This window comes from Lathyrus oleraceus, chromosome 6 (genome assembly GCF_024323335.1).
Source record: "Lathyrus oleraceus cultivar Zhongwan6 chromosome 6, CAAS_Psat_ZW6_1.0, whole genome shotgun sequence".
Classification (NCBI taxonomy): domain Eukaryota; kingdom Viridiplantae; phylum Streptophyta; class Magnoliopsida; order Fabales; family Fabaceae; genus Lathyrus; species Lathyrus oleraceus.
The window spans coordinates 373,088,342-373,109,832 of NC_066584.1; the positions used below are offsets into that span (position 1 = coordinate 373,088,342).

The window sequence follows — 21,491 nt, forward strand, 5'->3', positions numbered from 1 at the left end:
TCCGGTAAAAACTCATAGATTTTTTGAAAAATCCGATAAAAACTCATAGACATTTTGAAAATATTCGATAAAAACTCATACTTTTTTGAAAAATACAATTAAAACTCATAGATTTTTTGAAAAATCCGATAAAAACTCATAGATTTTTTGAAAAATCTAGTAAAAATTCATATTTTTTTGAAAAATCCGGTAGTGTATTTGAAAAATCAGATAAGAATTCATAGGATTTTGAAAAATCCGGTAGTGTATATGAAAAATCTGATAGTTCAAATCCGGTAAAAATTCATATTTCCCCCGAAAATCTTGTAAAAGCTCGTGAAATTCTTCAAAAATACGATAAAATTTGGGGGTGACAGAAAGAAACCTCACTCTTCTACTATGTCGATAAGTTTGAATTTTACGTGTGTCTCATAAATAGAGCTTCCTTTGTCAAAGGATGCCCTTTTGTTTGTGCCCCTGTCTTTCCAAACTATGGGCTTGATACAAGGTGGATAACTTCGGAGGACTATTCGACTTGTCAAAGGCTAATCGAGAAGATATGTCCCTTTCCATCAATTGAGGCTTATTTATGGACTTTGTCTATTCTCTATGGGAGGACACGTGCCTTGTGTTTTTCTTCGATTTTGTTCTTTTTTTATATGCCTCAAAGCGGCTATGTCTTTTTTACTCTTTCAATATTTAATGCATTTAAGGATGTGTAATCTTGATATATTAAGGAGGGTGACCCCCTATTTTCCCTGTTCGGGCACCAATATTTCTCTTATCCATGTGGGCCCTTCTTTCTTTGTAATTTCTCAGGGATTTAACTTGTCATCCCCTCAATTAAACTTGACACCACCGCATAGAGGTTGCTATTACCTTTATGTCCTTACTAAAAATTTTATTGCGCTTATAGGAATTTTCGGAAAAAATACCGCAATTATACGAAATTTTTAGTAAAAAAAATTAATGATTTCGAGAAAAAAATTGAATAATTATGAAAATTTTCGAGAAAATTTGAAAAAATTATTTTTACACTATCAGAAATTTTGAAATTTTCGGTAAACTACAACACTTTTTGAAATTTCAGGTAAACTACATAATTTTTCAAAAAATACTATAAAAATTCATACCGCCAATTTAAAAATGAATTATCGAAAATTTTGAATGAACCGTTGGAATTTTCGTTCACACTTTTGACTCAAATTTGTCCATAAACAGTTTGGAAATTATAAAAATATGTGGGATGTCGGATTTAATTGGAAGGGTGGCAAGTTAAATGTGTGTAATTCCTCTGGTTTTCGCCTGATCTTTTGTTTCCTTCATATTTTTCTGATCTGTCTCCATAGATGGCCCTGTTTATGGAAAGTTTATCTTTGTACTGTATGTACATTTGTGCTCTTATCAATAAACCATTAAAACTTTTTGTTTCCTCAATCACAACAGTTTCTACCAACGCCTTTTACCAAAACGGCATCACCATTGCATCTTTTTACATATGACATAATGGGCTCGTAACTCATTCAATGAATAGTTGGGGTCAATCCTTAAACATTTGAGTCAAAGTAATTGTCTCTACTTTAGATTAAGGGTAAAATACTTGCACTTCTCAACACCACGTTCTCCTTGAAAATTTAGGAAGACTTCCACAAACTCAATGTGATCACTAGGGTCTGTCATTTTTTTGTATGCTCTCATCCCTAGGGGATTCTGGAGTTCCCTACAAAAAGGTTAATCGTTGATTATTTTGGTGAATGTCTTCATGTTTGAAGCATCTCCTTCGTCTCCAGATCTCTCTGAAGGAGACAATGATGATGCACCTATGTTGTATCAACAATGATGTCGGTGATGACAATAATGCTTGAAGGGTGTGTGTGTGTGTGTGACACCAGGGAATGAGATTTATGTATGTGATGACTTCGTGGACTATGATAATGGGACAATCACGCTTGTTTCTTGTCATAAAATATATCGATTTCTTCATTCATGTGCATCTCTTGTTTGTTCCTTCGAGTCAATCGTTGCTCCTAAGGACCAAAACTATCTATTTTGATTCATCGAAGCCTCTCATTTTATTGTTCTATTGTTGTCGATTTCATGTGAATAGTGACTGACATGCCACGTAGTAATATTTTTGTTTCTTTATTGACCACAAGAGCTCAATAAGTTAACGATAATAGGGTATCACATTTCAATGGTTCATCCAAAGGTGGTTGTGGAATGTCTTGATCGATAAAGAAACCAGTGGTGCTGGATATGGGGGAACAAGTGTTCCCCATAGCGATGATGACGTCGTTTGTCCATCTAGGAGATCTTGGGTAACTCGGACAATCTCGTTGGCTATAGAATGACATGCGTTCGCCACAAAGGCTGACATTGTCTTCCTCCCTGTTCTCCATTAGATATTCTGAGTGAGATAACGGAAATGTTAGATTAATTTCCCATAATGGTGCAAAAATGACCTGGAAGGATATTTCCAATTCACAAAGAGTGGTGTGAATTGAAATCTGATGGTAATTCGTTAACGGTCTTAATGTCTATTTGCTTTAATCCTGTAGTGGATGATACTTGTGAATACTTTGATGCCCAAGTTTATTACGAATAAAAGTGGGAGATTTAAGAATTAGAATAGTTTGTACCTGAATGTGAGTCTTTGTTCTCATTTTATAACAGCGTTATAGAGTTTTCAAGGACCTAGAATCTTCTGCATTCTTACAACTATATGAGAGGACAAATTTCAAAATATCATTATAGGTATGATATTAACGTTTATGCCTCTTTTTTCTTCTCGAGTTAGGTGCACTTTTAGAAAGGTCCGTCTTAGGTTCACAATACTATAACTTTGTTTGTGGATAGCTTCATTGAAGGAGTAATGTCATCGACTTTACATCAGCATGGTAACGTCAATGATTTGTATCTTCTGAATCGCCAGTCCTTAGAGCTCATGTCGGCATTACTCTTGTGTGTTATTAAAATTGGATTATACCAAGGTCCCTAAACCTTTTAATTCGTTAAGGGGAGAGAGAGAGGGAGAGAGAGAGCACACCATAATGTATAGTGGTTCGGCTCTATCGTCCTCGCGGGAGTTTACTCCATTCTCCAATGCTTTCTCATTGAAAGTTTTTCTTCCACTATGTATTGACAAATATTACACGATTTCATACAATCACCAATCCATAATAATATTGCGAACAATAAATCTCTTATTTAGATCTTAACTTATATACAACTTTTTTGATGAACTCTCTACGAAATCTTTATTGATTCATGCTTCTTGAATCTTCCAGCTTCACCAAATTGGTCGAAGTCTTCGTTTATGTCAATCACCCCTGATCCCACTGATATTTTAAGGGATGAGCTATTCGAAGATTGGGAAGAACTATTACCCTGTTTGTAGGCTTCCACACAACACTATCAAGGTCAACTTGGAGAGAAGAACTTCCTTCTTTTCACTAGAATTTGTCACAACAACCACAATCTTGCAAGCTTCCTAAAAATCGTTATCAAACTTTTAAGAAATGTTAGTTTCAAGACATGTCTCCCTCAACAATTACAAATCTCTCATGATCAAGATCAGAAATCAAACTAGAGGTTGAAGATGAAAGGAATTATGTCTTCAAGAAATTTTGAGTTTTCAAAATTTGGAGGTTGTTGATTTTACAAAAAATCACAATGTTAGTTATGAGATTGCTATATGAAAATAAGGTGACAATGAATTTATATGTGTTGAAAATTATGCACAAAAATAAGTGAAATGGTTGTTAGATTCGAATCAAGAGCATTGATTTATTTAAGTCAAATGAGCAAGTAGAGTGAAACAAGATCAGCATAAAGAAAAGTGACTCATTTTCATGTGATTCGAGTAAGTTAAAGATGTGATTCAAGTCATGTAGGTTCATGATTCGGGTCATGTGTAAAACCTTGACTCAAGTTAAACAAGTCAAAACTAACTAGAAAAAAGTGAAAAAGCTTGTGATTTGAGTCATGTATGATGTGTGATTCGAATAAATGAGATAGTGGCTAACATGAGATTTGTGATTCAAGTCATGTACACCTTGTGATTCGAGTCACAATGTTGCATGATTCAAATCATGTGTAAGTTGTTATTCGAGTCACAGACATCATAATCTTATTGTTCTCATCTGTTGGTTTGATTCGAGTCATGGTTTGTGAGTGACTCGAGTCATACACACCAAATCTTAATTTTTTAAGTTTTTTAAAATAGTTTGAAATTTCACTTCCCACATAATTTGAATCAACTTCAAATATGCTTCTTGTTCCATTAACCTAAGTAATTGATTAAAACCACAATGACCATACTCAATTACAAGCAATTTAATTATGCAATGCTAAAAATCAATTGATTCAAAACTTGATTCAAAGATGTGCAATAATGAAGAAGACTCAATAAACAATCATAAACAAAACAAATGTGTAAAAGACAAGCAACAAAACCCTATTGGGGTTTTTCCCATGCATATATTAAAGACATAAATCTTTAGATTAAATTTTGACAAAATAATGATATCTCATCTATTTGCGTTGAAGGGTGTGTAAAAAATGTGTCCAGTTGCATCTCTTGACACTATAAAAAGTTTTGGCTTTTCACCATAGTGGAGAAAAACCCTTAAGATGAAAAAGTAATTCCCTTATTCAACTATTCCCATCGCCAGTGTCTGAATCCCTGGGTGGTTGTGGCACCAGACGATCAACTCAAAGTTTTCTATTTTGCAGCATATTTAGTTTATGATATCTTTATAGACACAACTTCCTTTATATCATGGTTGATCGAGTCTAAATTCTTGACATTCATACTTTGTCTAACTTGCCGTTAGCTTAGAGGAATTTGTGTTTCTATTAACCAAATGTCTTGCCTATTTCAGCTGGTTTACGTTTAGGCTTAAACAAATCCTTAAAAATGAACAAAATTTTTATTATCCTATAAAATATTTTTCTTTGATTTTTATCCCTCTAAACTCTCTATCAGTTTTTGATCCCCCAAGTATTCATTTTATGGCAGACAAACAAAAGTGATTTTAGGGATCCAGGGAAACTTTTCAAGTACTTACATTCTAACATAACATTATTCGATGTCACTTTGACATAACAACATCTGCAAAGAAACATAAGTAGTTAACAGTTATCACTTAACAAGACACCAAACATAGTACCTTTCATATTTTAGAGAGATTGAAACCATGTGCTAATTTTACAAAATACTAACAATTACAAAGAACTGAAGAAATAATCTACTATCAACTGCATAATTATGTTGAGGAATGAAGGGCAAACAATAAAATACCGGGTCAGACTAACAAAACGTGTTCACTAACATGCATCATATAAGTGTTTAAACAAATCCACGGAATAACTTATATCATGTGTCATAACATTCAACACTAATTGAAAAGAAGACACCTATATGCAAATAGCACTTAGCGATAAATCAGAGTAACAGGCGACTAGTTCGGATAGTAGATATTTACAGTTGAAGATGCCAAAAGAACCAACAGTAGGTTACCATCTTGATGCCTATTTGAAAGTCATTGGTTTCAAGATTTCTTGTAGACAGCATTGCTCCCAGACAAAGATAATGGATGAAAAGTTGCATAAATTCTATAATCACCATTGACCAAATTGTTATTGTTGGACTCATATGGTATGATTCCTCATTCTCGTATGGGTCTATGTATGCTCAATACTCAATGACGGAAAGTCTTTACTGCCCTCTCTATCTGTCGCCGGCAAAGAGGGCAACTGGTCAAGTGCGAAGAGCAAGCTGTACAGCAGCACATATGCCCACACCTGACATCACAACATAGATCTTAAGAGTAAGAACATCCCATTTTAAGTGGTTTTAGCATGCATGTTTTTATGCTGGTAAGCATCCATATATAATCAAAGTAACAAAGTTTAGCTCAGCTAACAAATTCCCTGCAAAGTCATACTTTCTTTTGAGTCAAATACAATGGATAAGCAACTTTTCTTCATGATAGAGAATAGTCAATAAAGATCACAAGGAAGAAATGATATTGGGATATTTTATATCAATGAGAGAAATTAATGTTAAATATGCTTGGATCTCAAACCCAAAAGTTAGCTCAAAGGATGAGGTTGCCCTCACATATACACCCAACAGCCCGACAACCTAAGCAATATGGCACTTCAAACAAACTCCATTATCACAACTACCAACTTCAACAATAAAGAAAATGGAAAATCGGGGCAGAGATTCACAAATATGGGGACATGCTTGTCCTTCTCAGTGCCACTGCTTTGTATAATAGTATGACATACAATTAGAGAAGAGGATAAGATAGATAGCTTACGGAACAAAAACGGAATTATATTCCTGCTCGAGGCATATTACACACAAATCTGGCATTGTGCGTTCCCTTTTAGCACCATCTGATAAGTTGTCAGCAATTTCACCTGAAACAGAATCATAAATTTCAGGTATTTAATGAAGCAGCCATTGCAAACTTAAATATTGTAGAATCAGTGCAATATACCTCCATTATCTTGTCCAGACATCTTAGCAGCTGCAGCAAGAACCCTGCATGAAATTGTTCAGATTATTAAAGGTGAGGCAATGTAAAATGAAGTGGAATCATACATTTCCAAATTGAAAGGTATTCAATGCATTCAGTTTTGTCGCCACTGATGTGTACCTTTTTTGTATTTCGTTGCGATGGCGTCTTTCCATGATGTACCGGATAGCATGATTGGCTATCAGATACACACCAAACACTGTCAAGCCCATAGAAGCACACTTATACCACCTAACAAAACTTTAGTCAATAGAAATCCTGTAGGAAAAAACATACAATAAACAAATATAAAGTAAAGCAACCTCGTCCATTTCACAAGATTTGCAATGAGTTCTTCAATTGTTTTGGGAGTGACATAAAACGGCCCTTTGGTGGGTCGCTGAATTCGAATGGTTCCAACATCGTCTTTAGCAGCCTGATCATACAGTTTAAGAATTATTCCTTTGGAAAAAGTTTGAAACAGCAAAGGATTAATATTAATAGAGACAAAAACGCACCGGAGTAGATAAATTGAATATAGGAAGTACGTAAGACCTCAAATAAAAATATAATGAAGTCCTTGTAGACCTTTTCTTTGGAACAAAGACTTTTATAGTTTTATTCACAAAGACTTTGATTATAATATCATATGCTGTAACGCGTTTTACTTTGTGAGAAAGAGCAATGACTATGATCAGAGTTTGATAAATGGATAACGCATAATGTGGAGCTCATTTTACTTATGTGTAAACAAAAATCAAAACAAGAAGCCCTTCCCATACAAAACTTGCACCACGAGGAATACATCACAATAGCATGTGTTTATTGATACTATTATTCTGGCCAGTAACCTGGTACACCTTGAACCATTACCTATCTACTCTGCACCATTGCTAATGCCAACTATAATGAAATTTTGTAATATATGATATTCTTGAGAAAGTAGCTAGCTATATCTCTGAAACTAATTAAATTACCTCACCAACAACAGTCAAAGAAGTTCCAACTGGAAGTACCCGTTCAATTCTCTTAACTCCAAGCAGCTAAAAATATGGTTTCAATTATGTCAGTTTACAAAATAAGCATCGGAGTGCTTCAATATTTTTTTGCAGGGAGAGGCAGAGAATGAATGGTGTGTTGCCAAGTACTAAGACTCCCACCTTTAGACCTTGGAGATAATCCATTGTTCCACGTACAAGTGATCGATCCGACTCTTCAAATGCCTCACTTCCAACAGGCAATAAGAAACCAGTGGCACCCCGAGCTCCAACTACACGCACACGATCAGTTCCATCACCCTAACACATAAAATTGAAGGACTCGTGATATTAAATCATTATTTCAAGTGAATTTGGTTTACACACGTAGAACACCCACACGTGCACACGCATACTATAATAATTTTGATTTTTTACTATCATTTTCTTTTTTCTAGCTCCTGAAGAGGAATGCTCAGAAGCTTAAATATTGAGATAACCAACAACAACTGCACTAGAAGAAAAGAGAAGAACTACACACCAGATACCATGGAACCTCTTTACTCATGGATAACATTAATGCAGAATCTTGTATCCATGAACCGTTTTCATTGTGCTTCAGAAAATGTCGTTCAGCCTAAAAAATAAATTGTAAGCAAGTAAGTATTATTTGAAAAGGGCAACAATGAGATAAGCAATGTTCTTATAAAAGAAGAGATTATTCATGCACTTAAGAAACGTAAATCTACATACCGTTGCTTCAACTATTACACCTCTTAAACCACTGGACTCGCAACTAATCGGGGTTTCAGAACCAACTCTTCCAGAAATCGCAACAACCAAGGGAAGTATTTCCTCATCCAGCAGTTTCGCTGAAAATCAAAGAATCCCAACATAATCAGAAAATTTAACAGCACAGATTGCATTACTAATTACCAGGTAATTTCAATAAGCATTAAGGAAAAACCAAAAGTTTCAGTTGATGAAAAAACACAAACCTAGCTCTCTCAATTGATTAACCCTAGTAACAGATTTAAGAACTTCAGCATCCCTACGCAAGAACAAAAAATTCTCATTAATATTATTATTATTATCATCATATAAAAAGAAGAAAACTTTGAATGTTATGAAATTGCAGAACGTAACGGAACTGATGGCAATACCTGTCGCTTGCTCTACCAAGAAAGTAAAGAGCAGCAGCACTCAAACAGCAACTGATGCCACGCCAAGGAACCATCGCCATCTTCAACGAAACTAAGTTCACAGAGTCATTGATCGTTTGAATTGAAAAAAACGAGAAAAAAGGGTTTTGGGATTGAGAGAAAATCGAGATAGTGTTATAAGGATTTAGATTTATTAGGTAAGAAGAGAATTTGGCACAATAATAATAATAATAATAATAATAATAATAATAATAATAATAATAATAGTTAGAATTGAGGAGAAATGAAATTAAGAGGAAAATAAAGGAATTTGATGCAAGGAGTAAAGTGAAGGAAATGAATGGGTAAAAGAAAAGAAGAAAAGAAGAAAAGAGAAATAGGATAGAGTGTATCACCCTGCCTGCGTGTCATGGGTCCTCCTCACAAAATAAATTTCACTTTACAAAAATATTTCGACGAAAATTTAATGTTTATTTTATTCTTTTTTCTGACAAAACTGTTTTATTTATTTTACAATATAGTTTCTTGAAAATTGGTCGCACGATTTTAAGGTATTAATTTGAAAAAAAGATATGATAATTTTTTTAAATAAAAAAATAAGTTAGCTGGTAGTTATGGTAACAATAGATAGACATAGTTGATATAATACTTCACGGTAATAGTTATCTTTAAATCGAAATTGATATATTTATAAACATACCTATACATTTGTTATAAATATGATGAATCATATTAAGGGGGAAAAAACTTGTATACAAACGTATAAAAACTTAGAAGGAGATTATATCAAAATTCTGTAAGTGAATCTTTGAATTAAAAAAATTATGTTTAAGTTATATGACGATGTTTTTTTTTAATTTGTTTGATTTTGATGAAAATAAGTGTATTTAAGAGAAAGATGATGGCATGAAGAGTGAATCAATGAAAAATAAATGGAAGAATTGCATGATCATTATTTTAAAGGTATATATCATAATTCATCTTATATATCATTTTAAAAGCTTATAAATTTTATTCAAACTTCATCTTATAATTTCTCTAAGATCGTGCATAAAAATCCTTGAAGTTATTGGGTGCAAATGTGAGTGCTTAAAGTCTCGCATTGCCTATCAATGAATGAAATGTTGGATTTATAAGAGTGATTATTGATTTACCTAGCACCTTAAGATTTTGTGGTCCTGGAGCATTGGTCACATTGGTGCTCCTGACTTTCACGGACTCTCCAACAGAAGCAATGCTGCCAAAACTTATTTTTTAAAGAAATAGTAGTGGTAATCAATTACAACATAATGGTAACCGATTACCAGTTCAAAAGTGTGCGTAGTACTTATTCATCAAGGTTGTGGTGAAAAGTATTGTTTGAAGAAAATAGTGTTCTTTCTTGTGTGTAAGTTAGAAGATTGTAAGAGAGGTCTTTGTGTGAGACTTGTACAAGAATTCTAAATATAGTGGAAAATCCTCTAAGGTAATAAGAGGAGCGGACTAGTCTTCGTTTGAAGAAGGTGAACTAGGATAATTCTCTTGTGTTATTTACTTTCAACATATTTATTTTTCCGCACTTTATTCATTAACACTCCTAAACCGGTTAAGTAATCATAACATCACTTCAAAAAAAATTAACAAGTTAGCACTTAAGCAAGAAAAATTCAACATACCTAATTTACATCTCTCTCTCTCTCTCTCTCTCTCACACACACACACACACAAGTTATATCTAAAACTTGCTTCTGGTATTAGAGCAAGAGTTTGGTAAATTGCTCTAAGATTCGGGAAACATGGGTTCCACTAAACTTTTCTTGGGAGAAGGCTCTAGTATAAATAGACTACCTTGCTTTACTGATGAATGTTAGAATTTTTGAAAAATAAGAATGCAAATGTTCCTTAAATCTCATGGTGTAGAAGTTTGGGATGCGGTTCAAAAAGGATCTCTCATACCTACCACTATTATTGAGAGTGTAGAATAACTAAAGTCTAAAGATGCATAAAGTGAAGATTATAAAAAGAAAATTTTATATGACTTAAAAGGCCAAAAACATTCTAGCATCACCCTTAGGAATGAATGAATTCTTTAGAATTTCAAATTGCAAAACGACTAAAGAAATATGGGATATATTAGAGATAAACAATGAAGGAACGAAATAAGTAAAAAAGATCTAGATTGAACACCATTTTCCGTGAGTATGAAATGTTTAGAAAGTTATCGGTAGAGAAAATTCTAAATAGACAAAAAGAGATTCGCCCATTTTACAAATCATCTAGCCGTTATTGGAAAAACCTTTGCAAATATTGAATTAAACTTAAAGGTTCTAAGATCTTTGATAAGAGCATGAAAGCAAAAGGTGACCGTCATTTCCGAAAAGAAAAGCCTATCAAAAATGACATCGGCGACACTTTTTGAAAAGTTACAAGAACACGAGTTAGAATTTGATTGACTATAACAACATGAAGAAACTGAAAGGAGACATAAGAAAGTATCTTTAAAGGCTTAGTCAAATGTGATTCAACAAGAAGATAGTTCAGAAAAAGATAATATTATAACTTTTCTAGTAAAGAAATTTGGCAAATTCTTAAAAAAAGACAAGACGGTAAGATTTGGTCAATGGAAGAGTATTATGAAGAAGAAGGAAACATCAACATCAAATCAAAATTTCACATGCTTTGAATGTGGAAAACAAAGGCACATCAAGGCCAAGTGTTCATCTCTTCAAAAGAAAAATATTTCTAAAGGAAAGAATGATACAAGACCAAAGAAAGCATATATTGCATGGGAAGACAGTGAAGTAAGTTCATCTTCGGATTCCAAAAATGAAGAACAAGTACATATATCATTAATTGAATCGCATCACTCTGATGATGAAAAAGAGGTTAGTAATGACAAACTTTCACATGATAAACTATAAAATGCCTTTAATGAATTAAATGATGAATGTCTAAATCTCTCTAGGATGTGCACTAAACAAGATAAAATTATTTCATCTCTAGAAAGTAAAACAAGTGTTTTGAAAAATGATTTAGACAAAAGTAAAACAAAAATAGACATTCATGTCAGTTCATCAACAAGTAATAAATGTTCATCTCTTGAAACTAAAGTGGTTGAACTAAAACAAATTACATTCAAATATGAAAAAGGGAAACTTGGCTTGGAGAGTGTTCTCAATAGTCAAAGATATTCAAATGATAGAAGTGGACTATCTTACTCTAAGTTGATAAATCTAGTCAAATCAAGAAGACCATCTTTGTTAAATCTATCCATACTTATAAAATTGTCTAAACTAGAAATGTTGAAAATAATTTCCATTCAAGAAAGAGTTATGATAAAAATTCTTACTATACCCCCTAGGAAGAATATATATTATAATATGTCAATCCGTTTTTATTTAATTATAAAGGAAATACCCATAATACATAATACATAAGAAAATATGGTGTACCAAGTGATAAGTATACAAGGGTAGAGAAATAAACTAACCATCAAGGACCCAATTTATATTGGATACCTAACAAAATTTAATTTATTTTGTAGGAATGCTTGAAGGTCACAAAAAACATGTGGTATCTCGATAGTGGATGTCCCAAAGAGATGACGGGAGACAAATGAATTTTTTTAACCTTGATCCTAAAGTCTAAAGGATTTGTCAACTATGAAGACAGCAATAAAGGAAAAATACTTGAAATTGGAAAAGTAGGTACGTCACCCTTTACCACTATTAATAATGTGATATATGTTGAAGGTTTAAAGTATAATATACTTAGTATAAGTCAACTTTACGATAAAGGTCTTAAAATTAATTTTAATAAAGACTCATGCATCATAGAAGATGAAATAACTCATGAAATTAAACTTGTTAGAAAAAAGATAAACAATATTTTCATGATATCACTTGATGATTTGTGTTTAAAACTTAAATGTCTTATGGTTAATAACAATGATGCATGACTTTGGCATGGACATTATTTTTAGTACATAAATATGATGCATTTAATATTTTTAAAAAGTACAAAAAATTAGTTCAGAATGAGAGATCCTTGAAGATTATTTCAATTCAAAGTGATCATGGTGGAGAATTTCAAAATACTTCATCTAAAGATTTTTGCGATGAATATGATATCTCTCATAACTTCTCAGCACCTAGAATACCACAACAAAATTGTGTAGTTTAAATAAAGAATAAATCTTTGGAATAACTAGCAAACTAAATAAAATAGACTTAACAAAATAACTTTGGGAGGATGCGTTAAGTACGACTTGTTATGTAAATAATTGTGTATTTCTAATACCTATTTGGAAGAAAAATTCATATGAACTATATAAAGGTAAAAATCCCAATATTGATCATCTTCACATCTTTGGGTGCAAATGCTTTGTTTTAAATAATGGTAAAGATAATCTTGAAAAATTTTGATGCTAAATAAAATGAAGGCATTTTCCTTGAATATTCTCTCACTAGTAAGGCTTACAGAATTTTTAATAACAGAACCCTTACTATTGAAGAATTTTTCCATGTATCTTTTGATAAAACTAACCTCTCCAAAGAGGATAAAGTTATTTATATTGATGAAGATGATGCACCAAAAGATACCAACAACAATGATGAACACAATGAACAAGAAAAAGTACATGATAAAGATGGAGTAATAGAACAAGAGCAAACTCATAATGATCTACCTCAATAATGGAGAACTCATTAGCGTCATCCAATTGATAATATTTGCACACATAAACAATGGAGTATTCACTATACTCAATCTTAAAGATGCATGCTCAAACATGACTTTTGTTTTACAAATAAAACCTTCTAAAAATTAAAGATGCCTTAGAGGACGAACAATGGAAACTAACTATGCAAGAATAACTACATCAATTTGCAATAAATAAATTTTAGTATTTAGTTCATAGGCCAAAAGATAAGCACATTATTGGCACTAAATGGGTCTTCGAAAAATAAATAGATGAAAATAACATCATAGTAAGAAATAAGACTAAATTAGTAGCACAAGGCTAGAATCAAGAATAAGGAATAAACTTTGATGAAAATTTTCCCCCTGTAGCAAAATTAAAGACTATTAGATTATTGTTGGCATATGCATGTTCTTTAAATTTTAGGTTATTCTAGATGTATGTTAAAAGTGCCTTCTTAAATGGATACATACATGAAGAAGTATGTGTAAGTCAACCTCCGGGATTTGAAGATTTCAAGAATCCCTCTCAGGTGTTCAGGTTAAAGAAAGATATATATGGTGTGAAGCAAGCACCGAGGGCTTGGTTTGATAAACTAAGAAACTTTATTTGTGAAAAAGGTTTCGAAAAAGGAAATGTGGACACGTAATTGTTTATCAAAAAGAGAAAAGAGAAAAAACATGATAAAATGAAAAGACCAAAAAGAGTAATTTGTGAGACTTAATGATGTACTTATAGGATTTGTTAGGACCCTTGCTTGGACCTTGGACTATATTGACTTATGCACAACTTGGAGCATCATGGACTTGTAATCTTTCATTACAAGAGATCATTCATGGCACTACTCTAGGGAGTCATGCTTTTGTAATTCCATTATCCACATGTTAGCTTAGGACACAATGCACACACAAGGTTTTTTCTTGAGATACCTTACAACAAGGCCATTTATTCATCGCATTATTCCCTTGTATTTTTCATGTATCCCCTTCCCCACTTTGGTGTACTTTTTTTTCTTGCTTTCCTTTTTCTATTGCTGCTTGTTAGCCAACCTTAGAAGTTATGAACCTCACCATTTCAAAATAATAAGCAATAAGCCCTTGATCCAACGCCAAACGGGATTTTCTCAGTCAAATTTAAAACACAATAAAAATACAAATAGAATGGCGCTCCACGAGCCTTAAGTGGTGGAGAATGAGTGAGAATGGAACTTTCCTATCCTCACTCTTATTATTTTGGATACAAAACGCTTGGCTTGTTTGTCTGAAATATTAACCTCTACCCATAGTCTTTAAGTGCAATTCTAATAAAAAAACATCTATTTTCAAAACCTTAAAATCAACATCAACTCATCAAACTCATTTTTGCGTCTTTGGGCATCACTCTGAAAACCCCTTTTCAAGGTAAAAACAACCAACAAACAATCATTTTTTACTCTGAACTACGGAGCTCTGATTCTTCATTTCACGATGATGATACGTAGGCACAAGGGCCCTAATCCTTGACGAGCACACTAACAAAAACCAACCATTTCCCCTTTTAGCAAGTAAACTTTTAGATAGCGACACTCATTCATGTAGACAACCTAGATAGTTCCCATAGAGTACGATGGATGTGAGGGATGCTAATACATTCACCTTGCATAATCGACTTCTGAACCCTATTTTTGGTTGTGAGGCCAATTTTCTCTTCTTTAGAGGATTTTATCGATATTTTCTATTTCCTCTTTTTGGAATAAATAAAATTTGGTGGCGACTCTGTGTTATAGTCATTTTTCGCGTAGTAACAACCTCTTCAAAAGTTGTGATGATGTTTTCTAGTTTCTTTGCCATTGATTCCGACCTAAGTTTCAGAGACTGGTCATACACACTAACACATAAACTTTCAAAATGCATCTTGATTTTGAATAGATGTTCATCTCCAAATACCCTTTCAAGTACAAGCATGTTCATGTCAAAGCTCTAGGGTCCCTTTGTAGCATCGTATCCACATTCCTTTTTGAAGTGAAACGAAACAGGAACGTGTTTTTGTCTAGATCTTGTATTTCAATTGAATTCTTAAGCCTACACTTGGATCATTGTGCTTCCGAAAGCCCTAATGTTGAAGGAGTTAAAATCCCCATAGCTTTCCAACTAGATTTTTTTGTTATTGAAGATTTCGTCTTCTATTTCCACTTCCTTGCCCACTGTCAAGTCATCTTCCTCCTCCTTTGATAGTGGAACATTCTTCCATTTTTCTAGCATGGGATTAAATCTATAGCAGATATAATTGAGCCTATATTAATCAGAGTTGATGGAGTTCAAGAACCATAGGAGATCAAGAGGAAACTTTAGAAAAATAGATGGAAAACATGATAAATTTTCAGTGAGAGAAGATATGATATCTCTCTAAAAATTCAATAAATTTTTAGTGTTCATAATAATTAAACTATATTTAAAAAGAATAACTTATCCATGATTGTAATAGTAATTGGAATATGTATCATCCAAAAAAAAACTATAAGTTACCCTAATACTTTATATTATACCAATGGTTATCTTAACAAATTAAAAAATATATATAAATCTTAATAAATCTAAAGGAAGTAAATCTTAAATCAACTTAAAGTTGGGAAAAATTAGGGATGTATACAAGTCAATTTGAATTGGTTTGAGCCAAATTCATTAATTAAAAGGGGTGTCGATATTATTCCCCATCTATCTACCATTTTTATGTCTATCCAAATAATAATTTCTATGAGAATATATCTTTTCTTCGTATTACTAGCTACATCATATTCTACAACATATTTTACACATTCTTCTATTTAATAGTCGTTTAAGTTTTGCATTTATATAGTACTACTATTTATGAACTTCAATGTGTTGAAGTTTCAAATATCACTCCAAATCATCCTAATCATTGAAGTTTCTTTATAAGGATTGAAATTGTCAGAAAACTCTCCTTTATTTTTCCTAACATCTCAAAGTATCAATTATATGTATGTTATCCAACTATATGCCAAAGTTTTCATGTCATCAAAAGTATAGTAGAACTTCAAAACTTGTACTTCTATATAGGGAACTCATTTTACTTAAGCATTTCTCAAATGATGGAATAAACAAGCAAATTAAAAGGGAAAGACAAGTTTTATTCCAGTATCTCTTTCATCATACAAAATAATAACCCCACACAAACTAAGGCCTACCAAAAATCCAGTAAAAATCCAAACAACATTCAAGGAAGTTCCAACTGGAAGTCCCCGTTCAATCCTCTTGAATCCAATCGTCTGTGAAAGAATGACTTCATGACAAAATAAGCAGAGCTAGCAGTGCTTTAATTTTTTTTAATGTTTGCAGGGAGAGGGGAGCAGAAGAGAATGGACCTAACAATCTCACCTTTTCGCGTCTGCGATTATCAAAGGTTTCACATACAAGTGTCCGGCCTGATTCTTCAAATGTTGAGTTTTCAGCAGGTAATACAAAATCAGTGGCACCACGAGTTCCAACCACATGCACGCGATCAGTCCCATCATCCTAGCACAAGAAATAGAAAGAGTTTAGTTATTTTAAAAGGCTTTATCTTAAACATTTATATGAAGTGAATCAATCTCATCATCGTGATTTCTAGTAACAACAAAAACTGCATTAAGGAACATAAACAAAAAACACACCAGATACCACGGAACCTCTTTAGGAACAGATGATAGTATCGTAGAACTTAGTTTCCAGGAATCATCATCATCGCATTTCATTTCTCGTTCAATAGCAACATCCTTCTGAAGGGAGAAACGAAGTAAGAATATACCCGAGAGTGAAGACGAAAACCTAATGGGAACTTGAAGGTTTAGCTAGGGTTTTGAATTCTGAAAAATAGAGACACTTATGAAGGAGATTTTTTTCTTTAATTGTTACGCAAGAAAGCTACGGCTAAGTAAGATTTGATTTTTTTAAATGTTACTAAGAAAATCTATTTCGATAATATTAAAAAAATATCAGTTTGATAACATTTTCTTTTAAATGAATACATATTTATGTTAATTCTTTTTGAAGTTTTAAATAAAGAAATAATTTGAATAATTTAATCATTTTAAATATTTTATTTTTTTGAAGTGGCTTTTTTAATATTAAAATCGTAAAAATAATCATTAAAAATAAAATTGTTTTGAATAATTTTTTATAACAATTACTTTGATATAAAAGCAAGAAACCCTGTGTTAATTAATGTTTCTTTTTAATGATATAAAAAACATTTGTTATTTTGATATGAAAAATCATTTGTTTTAGTTTTTTAAAAATAATTTATAGTACAACATTTTTTTATAAAATTAATTTAAATAGATTTCATACGATATTATTTTAATTTTAAGATATGTATGCAGCCAACTTTTTTTGTTTTGCTGACATAAAATTAATCGCTGATATACCAAAAGAGCAATTTCAAGGGAGCTGAAATCTGTTGTAGTGATAATCAATGCAAATATATGTAACCTTTATGAGAAAATGGAAACATTTTAAGTCAGTTCATTTTATTGCAAATTTCTACCTTACACTTTACAACAAATCAGATACAACAGTGAATGGTTATTCCATTAACCGATTACGTGTGGATCAGTAGCACTTAAAACTCTTGAAACTATGTGTGTGATCATATCTCTAGAGGGAATACACTCAAGCAAGCCTTAGCACTGCCACTACTAGCAATGCTGCAGCTCTAAAGTAAACCTCTTTTAGGCTCTTATCCACCTTTTGAATCATATCTTCATCTTTCAATCTCATCTTTCCGGTATTCTTGCTTATGTTAACAATTGTATTCCTCAGTTTATTTACTCCCCAAGAAAGCCAAACCAGCCCGAAACCCAACCCTGTGTTGAAGACCTTAGATGCACAAAAGGGGACCCTTCCGCAAGCTAGCTTGCATATCACAGATAGCACAACAGCAAGGCCAGCACCAGCAATGCCGGCAGAGAATTGGGTGAGGAGTTCAGGAAGCTCTGGGCCAGATTTCTTCAGTGAAAGAATTGCGGTTTCCCGATGATGACTTTTATCGGTCATCAAAAACAGAAGGCTTTCACATGCATGAATGTAGTTCTTCTTGAACAGATCCCTCTCCCTGGCTACTTTCTTGTTCTTCTTTCGTGATGGCTTGACTTTGACTTTCTCAAGACTGCAAAACAAGCGAAAAACATTAAATTTTGATATATTTCTTCAGCAAATACGGTGATTGCTGTATGCCAGCAGATGCAACTATTTGCATCATATGAAGGAAATGAAGTGCACAAACTTAAAGTCGGGCATAAAATCAAACCACTTTTAAATGGTCCATTTTTTTTACAGAGAATAGAGTGATTGTAAACAGTTTTTTTTTGGATTAAAACAACTTCCTATCACAGTATTTTGTGTATATCAAATTCAGGAGGAGGACAATTGTCATAGAAAGCATATTTTGCCAACCTTTTTAATGGAACGGTCAGTGTAGAGTGAATATCCAATGTAGAGGAATGACTTCTGGCCTCTACTTCATTTTGATTCAGCCTGCCCACGTAGATTTTCTCAGAAAAGGTCAGTTGCTTGATAGTACATAAAAATAAGAAGAAAAAAACACATTTGATTTCAAAACACATCTTTATCAAAATATTTAAAATTGATGTTGAAATTATAATTAAATCTGGTGTTGATCAAGAAGTCCCTGATTATTCTTTTCTACTATGAAAAAGTAATTCAAAGTAGCCAAAACAGATAAGGTTTCATGTGATCATATTGAAGCTTAAATAATATGGGTCCACATGTACATACCTACTGAAGTGTGGAACAAGCATAAACTGTTTTTCACCCTTATGTGTGCTTTCTGATAAGTATGACTCGGTAACTAAAGCAAGAAAATCCTTCATATCAATTTTTGTACCCATAAATGTGACTTGGCCATCTGGATAAGCAGTAATTTTTGAACTTAGAGCTGAATCTTGAAAAATATCAAGCAAAGGCTTCGAGATATAGAATGTCCTATTTGGGTAGATGAGAGGATGCGATGAAATTTGAGGTATATCAATGCCTGAAAGTTGCAGACTCATCAAGTCAGACAACAAAGCTTTACGAACACCACCAATACCTGCTTCAGCAGCCTCAGATGTGATACAGTGCAAAGTTTTATCATGCTCGGTGCATTGATCAACGGCGCCAAAGCTGAAAAGTAATGTGCTTGGACAAGTTGCTGCAACCAAAGGATAAGTGAAATTACTTAAGAGTAAGACACATAACATTAAATCAAAGGAGTTACCAACATGAATCATCTTAGACATTCATCACAGACTCAATAATAAATATACATATACAGGCTCAATAATTGAAAAACTACCACCTGCTTTCTAATTACTCACAATATTTTAGCAAATAACAACACACCACATCCACGAGAGAAAACCAACCTTAGGTATCACCAGTTACCTTTTGGTAATTGGCAACATTTCACAATTAAAATAACAAGTGAAAGAATGATGCTTAATAAATGAACAAGAGACATACACAAGCTATCTATATAACTGTAAAAGTTGAAATAAGTAAAAAATAATGAAGAAAAAGAAATTATTTTTAAAAAGGTGGACGTCCAATGATCTATAAGGATAGGTTCCGATCTCTCTAAGTAATAGCCTTTCTACGTTATCATCACTTCTTGAGGAGATACCTTGGTGCTTAGGGGCAACTTGAGTAGCTTTCTAATAGAAAGCAACAAAAAAAGTCCTCGGCAGACAATCTTCGACATGGCCTTGACTGATATTGTGATGTTCTTAGAGTAATTTGAGTACCGACATACTGTTCATAAAAACTAGAGAGTTCAACAAAACTAGAGAGAGTTCACTACTATCAACGAGGATTACAAGAAGTAGTCTTCAAGTCTCAACTCTCACACCCTAATCCTCACACTTGCCAGTAACTGAACCCCATTTCACTTTTGGTTTCTGAACCGAACAGGAACCATTCAAGGAAATGAAGGCAAAAATAGATAAATAAATATGACATTGTAAAAAGAGTTAACCATCACAATAGTTGAATCAAATACACAACTCAATAAACTATCACCACACCTTGTACATCAACAACCATTGGCTTTAGAGCTGACAACTCCAAATTGACAAACTGATTAGAACCGAACCACTCTCTTGATGCCATTCTCGATTCCTCATATGAATTTAACCTAAGATTAGGACACTGATATCGAACAATTTCTGGTTTCGCTACATGATAAGGCACCAATTGTTGACAACCCTATCATAAACAACAAAATTCAATCAAACCAAATAAACAAACAAAAACTACTTCAGTAAGATTGAAATCACAAACAACAATTTCACCTTCATAACAAATTCTTGTTGGAAACCAAGCTCCGAAGGAAATCCATAAGAAGCCATCAAACAAAATTTCTGCAACATTATTTTTCGGAGGGGAACTAGGTTTTTATAAACCAAAATCCCCCTCTTTTGGTGACTCTATCAAAACACAATTTTTTTTCAGTAACTGAAATTTGGGTGGTGGCGAAGATATTGGAAATATTTTTTTAAAAAAACTGGTTTTGTTTTTTTGATTTTTTGTGAGATCCGTTTTTTAATGCGCAAACTTTCGAAACGGTAGGTGTCAACAACTCGCGCTGATGTGAAAATCCAGGTTGGATTCCACTAAACGACAAGAATGAGGGTCGTGATCGTGGCTGCCTGTTACCTTGGAATTGTTAGGTGGTTTGTCTACGTTATCTTTCCTAATTCATCTCAACCGTTCGTGTTTTTTTGGGTGAGATATTTGTGTATCTGGAGCGTTGGTATTGTTGTGGGATAATTTGAGTTTGTGGTTGTGTGTGGCCTATGTGTCATAGTTATTGATATAAGGTGGAGTTATATTGTTGGTAGAGTGAAACAAGTTTATGAGGTTGAGATGGTACATACATATACTCTTGAGCTTTAGTATTAATTAGAGATGGCACATACGTCCGAGCTCTACCTTAAATTAGATTTCTGATTGATGGGGTCCAATAGTGACGAGGATGTTACGGTTCCAAAGACCATGTAGATGCAAGTTTGGGGGAGGCGAATTTTAGGGATTAGTCAAAGCAATTTTTAGTGGTGCTAATGTATTTCCATGAAAAATCATAAATGTTTTTTTTTAATATAGAGATGTATTTTCGGACGTATTTAAAAGTT

General features: G+C 33.1%; 2 protein-coding genes across 3 annotated transcripts; both read right to left on the reverse strand.

Moving 5' to 3' along the window:
- Positions 1 to 5,285: 5,285 nt before the first annotated feature.
- On the reverse strand, positions 5,286 to 8,986 carry LOC127090971 (E3 ubiquitin-protein ligase SP1). The gene is made up of 11 exons (XM_051029456.1): positions 8,650 to 8,986; positions 8,485 to 8,537; positions 8,240 to 8,358; positions 8,028 to 8,123; positions 7,670 to 7,807; positions 7,487 to 7,552; positions 6,833 to 6,945; positions 6,651 to 6,761; positions 6,492 to 6,535; positions 6,309 to 6,411; positions 5,286 to 5,784 (listed from the first exon to the last, which is right to left on the reverse strand). Exons 1-11 carry the CDS (start codon positions 8,727 to 8,729, stop codon positions 5,682 to 5,684), a joined length of 1,026 nt encoding a protein of 341 aa, XP_050885413.1. The 5' UTR covers positions 8,730 to 8,986; the 3' UTR covers positions 5,286 to 5,681.
- Positions 8,987 to 17,810: 8,824 nt separating this feature from the next.
- Positions 17,811 to 20,991, reverse strand: LOC127091146 (uncharacterized). 2 transcript variants are annotated; one of them, XM_051029705.1, is made up of 6 exons: positions 20,652 to 20,991; positions 20,385 to 20,565; positions 19,412 to 19,513; positions 19,099 to 19,228; positions 18,757 to 18,837; positions 17,811 to 18,469 (listed from the first exon to the last, which is right to left on the reverse strand). In XM_051029705.1, the coding sequence occupies exons 1-6, from the start codon at positions 20,727 to 20,729 to the stop codon at positions 17,974 to 17,976; spliced, it is 1,068 nt and encodes a 355-aa protein (XP_050885662.1). In that variant the 5' UTR covers positions 20,730 to 20,991; the 3' UTR covers positions 17,811 to 17,973. The 2 variants fall into 2 exon arrangements, with proteins under 2 accessions (XP_050885662.1, XP_050885661.1); XM_051029704.1 differs by having other exon boundaries at positions 19,099 to 19,513.
- Between the last annotated feature and the right edge of the window lie 500 nt (positions 20,992 to 21,491).